The sequence below is a fragment of the Vanellus vanellus genome (assembly GCF_965231255.1).
Source record: "Vanellus vanellus genome assembly, chromosome: 15".
Classification (NCBI taxonomy): Eukaryota; Metazoa; Chordata; class Aves; order Charadriiformes; family Charadriidae; genus Vanellus; species Vanellus vanellus.
Window position 1 is genome coordinate 15268827 of NC_138920.1, and position 8524 is coordinate 15277350.

Consider the following 8524-nt stretch of genomic DNA (forward strand, 5'->3'; position numbering starts at 1 on the left):
GGCACTGTACCTACAGCTGCCCTTCCAGCAGGCTGCCCTCATTTGCAACGAGTGAGCCTGTCCTTTTCCTGCACAATATCAGCATCTGCACTCAAACACCCACCCTCATTTGCAGTTGTTGCCAATCTCTTTCCTTTCACCATTACTCATAAAAAAAGTTTATGGTGACCTGGAGTGTCCGGCTCAGTGCTGGCAATCTGTCTTGCACAGGACTCCTCAAGTCCCTAATCTGGTCTTGCATGATGTCCAAGACATCTCCTGACATCCTTGCCATCCAGCCACAGCCCAGGAAAGCAGTGAGAGTTGGCAGCGAGGACTTGCTTGTCTCAGCCCAACATCTGTGCCTTAACCTTTCCTTGCAGAGACTTCCTGCAGGCTGCCCAACAAGCAGATAACTATTTGGGGGGAAACAAAGCTCAGATTCACATGTCACCCCAGGCAAATCTGAAGGGGAAGAAAGAAAACATGGGGAAGAGGGGTGAGGGACAAAATAAAATCCCAGAATCACGCCTTAGAGAGATGGTAAAAGATCATGGAACAATGAGGGAATTCATAGTTAGATTAAACATGGAACTGTCTTCTTTAGATTAAACATGGAGATGTCCAACTCCTTGGCCATCACTCTAGGAGCCCAGAAGTGAAAAAGGCAAGAATGTCCCCAGACAGACCAAAGGACAGCATCCTCTAAAGCGCCATTATGTGCTGGATGCAAATGAGCCCCAGCGCCATGAAAGCTCCACTGTTTCCCTGCCCTGTGCTGGACGCGTACTGTTTGATGCTGTAACCTTGCTCTCCGGCTGATGGTTAAGCCCAGAGTTATCTGCAGAGGCTGGTTGGGAAGATACACAACAGGGAGGCACGTCTGTCCAAACTGTGAGGTGCCATCGCCTCTCTAGAAACCTTTGTGCTGACTGCTTCCACAGAAGGTTCAAACATAATATAAAGGTGGATCTTCAACCTCAGAAAGGCTATGGTGAGGTGCTATAGGTATTTTCTGGTCATTTATGGTACTATGGGAGTAGAGGAAGGAATGGTACTATGGGAGCTACAGAAGGAATGCACCTCATGTGCTTTCTTGTCCAGATGTTGCACCACGTACCACCGTGTGTGTCCAAAGCCATAGTTTCAGAGGGCAGGACAGATGCAGTCACTAACAGAAGCAACACCTTTTTTGTCTTCCTATTTCTCAAGCTCCGTCTGCAGATCCCATAAGAACCCTCCATTGCTTACACAGGCTGAAATGCATCCCTGCTGCGAGGGAGCGGCATGCTGGGCTGCTGCCAGTGATGAGGACGGGCTTTGCAGGGTGGGGAGGGATCCCGTTGCTCTTCATGTGTGGGAATGGGCTGTTTGGAGCTTCACTGACAGACAGCAGAACAGAGCAGCCCCCTGAAACCCTGTGTGTGATTGGGAGCATCCCTCTCATGTGGTGCCACTGCCACCGGGAAGGGCTCAGGCAAGGGCTGGGCTAATCCAGGTGACATCCAGACGGCAGGAATTGCCCCGAGCGAGGGCAGGAGGGCTCCTTACCTTGGCCCACTCGTCCCCAGACGTGGCTCGCCACAGGCAGGCAGGCAAAAAAGAAGCAAGTGCTAATCAGCATGGTGATTGGGACCTACAAGAAGGCAAACATCAGGAAGGAGAAGTAAAATTTACATTTCACCACATCAAAACCCAAGTTTTTGCAGTCCTCGGTTAAGGGACCGCAAGCTGAGGTCTACAGCTCTATACATCGCTGAGCACTGAAAGAGCGGATGGAGAAGCACATGCTGGATTTTCCTGCAATTCCCATGTATTATTTCCCATTCTTGGTCTCTCCAATACAGCTGTTCAATGCCTTGGCCCAGTACTAAATGGAGTTTATACACCTGATGGGGAGGAGGCTCTGACCCAGTACTCCTCTCAGCCTGTGTGGTCCCGGAGATGGGCACTGCCCTCTTGGCAGGACGATCCCAACAGCAGCAGGACAATACGTGCTGGGTCCTGCTCTGACCATGGAAGTAAGCACCATGGGCCAAATCACTGGACAGACATAGATTCCGGAACAGCTTCTGGTTTAAATCCTACAGAAGTAATTACTTCTGATTACCGTGACCGAAATCAGTATAGGTATACAAACACACAGCGCCTTTCTCGTGTCCCTGCAATGCACGCACTGGTCATAGAGGGAGAAGCATTTAGAGGAGCACTTTTTGGCAGACGAGCTCCTCACACCGCAGATTTAACGACCCTGCAGTCACTGAGATAAAGCAATTAGGCAGCAGGAGGGAGACCGCAGACCGAGCTGCGTTTATGCGTCAGCAGTTCAGAAGCACGGGCTTCATTTCTTATTTCGCGGAGGAGTTCCCGAGAACTTACACTCAAGGACTTGTTGGGAGAGCCTTGTTTTAACTTGTTCACCTCAACAAGACTGAAAACAGACGAAGTTACAGCCTTAATCATGGCAGAGGGTCAGTTTGACTTAGAAGTAACCTCTGCAGCGTTGCCAGAGCCGGCTGGCTAAGGACAGTCAGCCTACAGCCCACGGACCCCGAGCATCGTCAGTCATTTTTGCTGGCCTGGATTTCAGTTTTATTCAGTTTGGGTCAGAAATGTCAGGTCAGCATAAAACGGCCCTGGTGGAAACAGTGCCTCCCCTCCCCTTCCCCCCCCCCCCCCCCCACCTCAGTCTCGAGACACCGGGTTTAAAACATATGCTGTTGGCCTTTCGCAACGCGTCCTTGGCATCTGTCATTTTTTGTGCTCCACATTTCAGCCTTATTGCTTTTGGCAGAACCAGACCATACACAAGTTTCCTCCGCTGCCGTCTGCAGTGACATTTCACTTCTATTCATTTTGATGGACAGGTATTTAGAGGCTCCTGGCAAATGCCTATTTCCTTTCAAATACGTCAGCTTTTCAGCGATTTCAAGGAAAAATAAATATTCACGTGAGTGACCCGGCCATGATCTCCCAGGGTTTAAATCAGTTCTAAACTGCTGTAAGAATGAATGGAAAAATATGCAAGTTATAACAGGGAGATGTTAACCACTGTACTCAGTCTGTGATTTTTTTTGGTTGAAGATCAGGTTATACAGAACAACTGCAGTGTAACTGAAGCCCTTAGCCATGGGAAACACTTTTTTTTTTTTTTTTTTTTCCAGCTAATAAAATGAAGTCATTGCTTATAAAAAACAGCAAACATTTTACAGGTGGGTTTCGGGAATCTGACTGTCACCTCAAGAAAAGCAAAGCCTGCCCTGGCTGTAGGGGTACATGCGCCAAACAACACAAGAAGGCGGCATTTTCGAAAAAATTCCCTGAATCACAAGTTCATTTGTGCCATTTTGCAACGCCACCAAACTGCTCTTGAATTCCGCACAACTTCCCCATGGCTCTGCCGGCAAACGGGATGCCCAACTCTGGCAAAAGCACTGGGTTGTGTATGATCTTTTCATATTAATCAGGGTTATATGGGACCAGAAATAAACCCACGGGCTTCTGCAGCCTGCACTGAACCGGGATCACTGCAGGGTCCGATTCAGCCAGGATCTCCCACCCTGATGGGGCAGTGAGGATGAGTTCAACGTGAACCCAGTTGGATCCAGTAAGCCCCCAGGGTGTGGATCTTTACTGCGACTAAAGCAAGGAGCAGGGACTTCATTGCTTCTTCCCAGCTCAGTGCAAACCCATCGCTATTTTGCCTCTTCTCCAACTTTCATTTTCCCACCGGGAAAGCAGGGATAACACGCGCACCTGGTTGAGACGGTGGCAGATACGTGGCTGGAGGAGCTCTCTCTTCCCCACCCTGCAGAGCTCCCTCTCCACAGGTTGGACCCTAAGCAACCCCCCCCCCGGGTCTCCTTGGTCCCTTTCCATCCATTCCTGTCCTCGCTGGTGCCACCAGCCAGCTCTGGACATCGGGACGGAGGGGACCACAGGTGACATCAGCCTACTGGCGGGCGGACAGCCTCCGGCACGCCAGTGCCTCGCTCCTGTTACTCACCCGGGGAAGGAATTTGGAGACAGCAACACATGGAGCATGTGGTGAGTATTTCCAGGGCCTGGAAAACGGGTGCGGGGGGACACACACACCACTTCCCGCTTGCCCCAGCTGTGTGCTCAGAGGGGATTTGGAGGTTAAGGCAGTCAGAGATCCCCTTATTTGTATAGGAAATTTTAAAAGTAATCACTTTAATTAAAGAAAAAAAAAAATCTATGCAAAATGTCCCTGCCACGTGTTTAAACCAGCACAACTAAAAGCAAGAATTTGGGGGCACTGTGACTTAATCTCCACCCTCCACAGCCACAGTTTGGGGACCGTTCCAAAGGGCATCACCGCCTCTGCGCAGAAGCGCCGGCAGAAGCAATGTCACCTGAGGGCCCACCCGCTGCCGGACACGCGCGCAGCTCCAGGGACAGCCCTGCAGGAGACACCAGTGACCTGCCCGAGGTAGCCAGCTGCAGGCAGCACATCTGTCCCACACGCCCTGAGCACTTCGCTAGTTAAAGGACCTAAAACAGTCTTAAAAAAAACCCCCAACATATTCATCAAACCCTTTCTGTTTTCTCCTGGAAATCTCTTGTATTTCAGTTCCACTGCTGGACAAAAAAGTCTCAACTCTCCCAGCACCAGTCTCAAAAAAGTAAGGCACAAGTTTCACTTCCAGGCTGAGCCTTTGGAGCTCCCCGCAGCCCGGGGAGACTTAGCAACATTGGCGTGATGCAGACCCACACCACACCTCCAGGTGGGAAAACCCACCCAGACAACCGCCCTTGCTAACAAACCCTCCCAAGTACTGGAAGGGCAGTGATTTCCTGCAGGTTTTATGCTATTAACTACAAAATAGAAGGCTGGGAGGCTGGGGGGGGAGGGGAAACAACAAACAAACCAGCAAACAAAGTGCATTTCTCACAGGCATCACTCCAAAAGACTTGCTAAAGCAGTCCTGGCAATATTTAGACCTGACCTGCAGCTGATGTGAGTCCTGAAGCCTCTTCACGGCGAGCGGCCGAGACCAGCCACCCCTGCGCAGCGTCAGCAGCGCTGCCCCGAGCTGAGCTGCGCCAGCTCCAAGTTTCCCAGACTGCAAAACCCTGCAGAAGTTCCCTGCTCCGGCAATCCCCACGCGTACCCCAAACCAACGCGGCCCCTCCTCGACATCCCCGCGAACCGAGCCCCCGAGGGGAATGAGCCACAGACCTCCGGGGAGCTTTTCCTGGAGTCAGCCGGGAGGTGCGACGCATCCAGCTACATTCTTAAATTGTGGGAGAAGCAGCCCCGGCGCCTCGTCTGCTCCTCGGCGTGATTAGAGATTTCAATTCCCAGACGTCAGGAGGGATGAGGAAGGGGAGGGAGAGCAGGGGGAGAGGGACGGCGATTCCCCCACCTCCCGCGCACCGCGCAGCCCAGAGCGCTGCGTGGCCCCTACGCACAGCTAAATAAAGCGCGCGGGGAAAGCAAGAGACCGCTTCTATGAAAAACAGTGAATGGCTTTTAGTGTTTTTGCTAAGTAAATACTAAATACATGTCTAGGAAGCCGCGCGCTGGTTTCCTAGAGCGCGGCAACAAGTCGCGGCTCCCGCCCACTGCCGGAATCCCAGGGATGAAGTCAGTCTGGCCCCATTCACATCCCATTAAATAGTTTTGCGAGCCCGGCATTTGCACTGAAGGCAAATTGCATCGCATTTGTTTAAGGAAATTAAGCACATCTGTAAGTTTCGCAAGGCCAGAGGCTGAATCATGAACTGGAGCTCGACGGTGCTGCAGCGTTCCCAGCTGGGGGATACAGCCCTGACCTCCACCGGCACGTGGTCCCCAGCCCCGGGAGAGCCTGCGAGAGCTGCCCAGCTCCGCGCCAAAACCTCTGCCAGAAAGATTTTGTCCTCATTGCCAGGAATGGAACGACTGACAGCGACATTTCTCATTACAAATGGAGGCCAGATTTTCCGCTGCATCTCGGAGGACTGTCAGCATCAGTCTCCCGTTGCAACCGAGTGAGCTGCAAGAAACTGGCAATTGCCGTTCTATAGGAAACATGGGCACCTTTGAAAGTGACAAGTCAGGCAGAAAAAAATATAATAAAATTGTAGTTTTTAAATATTTGTGTACACTAAAAAAAATATTTGGTAGTTCATTGCTATTTTGCTTTATAACCCAGTAAGTATTTAAAAGCATCACAATATTCAGGCCAAAGGATAACACCGAAAGGAATCGCTTACATCTTGTTAAGACAAAACATGGAGCATTTAGTAGTCTCTGAAGAGAGAGTTGTCACTGCCCTACATGTAAATACCACAAATCACCTCTTCTGTAATTCCTACTGGATTTCAGTAGTTGCCCAGGTTTGCTACAGTTTGCTTTAACACTAGGAGGATGTGAGAAAGGAAAGAGCACAGATCTCCTGCACTTCACTTGCAGGGAATACAGATGCGGGGCTAAAATTCAAACTCTGTTTACATCAGAAAAATCTGAAGCTTCTTCCAGTGCTTATGTTCAGCTTGTTGGTTTCTGCCCTACCCTTCCCAAGGTGCCCACGCAATGCTGCGGTCTTCTGGCTTTGACTTTTGTTCAAGCCCCACACTCTGGATTAAACCTTGGGGCCCCCACAGACACCCAAACCCTCCCCGAGCAGCAGCACAAACCAGAATTTAAACAGCAAAAAGGCAGATGGATGCTGCTTTGCTTGTGCACCGAACGGCTAGAAACAACAACTGTGAGTATATTGACAAATGGTTTGAAAGATTGTCTGGTTTCACTTAGGGGCTGGAAGGACCCCAGTGGATTATCAATGCAAACATCTTGCTCGGACCACGTTCCAGCAACGTTGTGCTCCAAGTAGTCCTATTACCTCTGCACCAGCGCTGGGGGAGCGCATATCCCTTTATACCAAGGGAAAAAAAAAGGCAGCCAGCAGTAATGCAATACCTAATATACAGCTGACACCAGATCTTCCAAGAAAGTCAGCTCCCACTTTAACACAAATCAAAACGACTTTTTTTTTTTTTTTGGGGGGGGGGGGGGTTATGGCTGGGTTTTGGTTTGTTTTTTTTTTTTTAAGACTTGGTTGGTGGCCAAAATAGCTGCACTGAAGGACCTGCCCTAAGTGGGAGTGCTGGAAATCATCCTGCTGTACGCACAGCATTGCAGGCTGATCACAAGCAGGATGCTCTGTGAGCTGGAAAGCGAAAAACCCTACCCAGTTTCTTGTTATTACCTGTTATTCTATATTTAGTTCACTTTCAGGGTAGTTTGCACACAAATATTCCGCACCACCTGCAAATGCTGTCATCCTGGGAGCAGCAGGGCCCAACGGGGCTGGATTTTGGTGGCTTTCACTCATTTCTGTTCCCTCTGGAGTCAAACTCAGGCGGTGACACATTTTCTTTTGGGCAGACAATGCTTAGGGTCTCCTTTCCCCCACTGCCTCCCATCATTCGGTTGGTAGCAGCCTATGACATTTGGGACCTCTGCCTGGCTCCATCCTGAGGTGAAGCTGGTTAATGAATTTGAGAATTATTGGGGTGTGGAGGCACAGAAATTGCAATCATGGAAGTCACACCTTTTCAAGAAATTCAGCTGGGGAAGAGCAACCAGTCCTGGCTGTAAGAGTGGCTAAGCCAAGAGAGTAGCAGGAGCCTTAGACTTTCTTTACAAGGAAGTCATAGAATCATAGAATGGTTGAGGTTGGAAGGGACCTTGAAGATCATCCAGTCCCACCCCCCTGCCCTGGGCAGGGCCACCTCCCCCCAGCCCAGGTCGCTCCCAGCCCCGTCCAACCTGGCCTTGAACATCTCCAGGGATGGGGCAGCCACAGCTTCTCGGGGCACCCTGCGCCGGGGGCTCACCACCCTCACAGGGAAAAATTCCTTCCTAATGTTCAATCTGACCCTGCCCTCTTCTAGTTTAAAGCCATTCCCCCTCATCCTATCGCTACATGCCCCAGTAAAAAGTCCCTCCCCAGCTCTCCTATAGGCCCCTTTAGGTACTGGAAAGCCACTAAAAGCTCTCCCCGGAGCCTTCTCCTCTCCAGGCTGAACACCCCCAACTCTCTCAGCCTCTCCTCATAGGAGAGGTGCTCCACCCCTCGTATCATCCTCGTGGTTCTCCTCTGGATGCGCTCCAACAGGTCCATGTCCTTCTTATGTTGGGGACTCCAGAGCTGGATGCAGTACTCCAGGTGGGGTCTCACGAGAGCGGAGTAGAGGGGCAGAATGACCTCCTTTGACCTGCTCATTTCCTTATTTTCTTGACAGTAGATGGGACGGTTTATTGGGCCTTTTGGAAAGCACATTGTGTTCTCGGCAGACTGCACAGACAACTCAAGGGAGCTCAGACATACTTACTTGCCTGGTACCAAACTTACTGCTGCTTACCAGCCTGTACCACCTGCCGTGCAGCTCAGCTGGGTCACTGGCTTGTTCTAAGGCTTGGTTTCATCATGTGCTGAACGCTCCCACTGGCATTAAAAAGGAGCTGCAAGAGCTTAGACCCTCTCCAAGAGCCAAAGTTTTCAACAACATCAGAATCTGAGACTTGTCCATT

At 50.6% G+C, this 8524-nt stretch overlaps 1 protein-coding gene across 1 annotated transcript in view; it reads right to left on the bottom strand.

Annotated features, from left to right (window-relative positions):
- The window catches only part of COL20A1 (collagen type XX alpha 1 chain), a gene marked incomplete at its 5' end in the record, with an annotated part of 48162 nt that extends 46559 nt beyond the window's left edge, over nucleotides 1-1603 (bottom strand). Inside the window, one exon of the mRNA XM_082491066.1 lies at nucleotides 1531-1603. Coding sequence (XP_082347192.1) covers nucleotides 1531-1603 — 73 coding nt within the window. The remainder of the gene's footprint in view (nucleotides 1-1530) is intronic.
- Between the last annotated feature and the right edge of the window lie 6921 nt (nucleotides 1604-8524).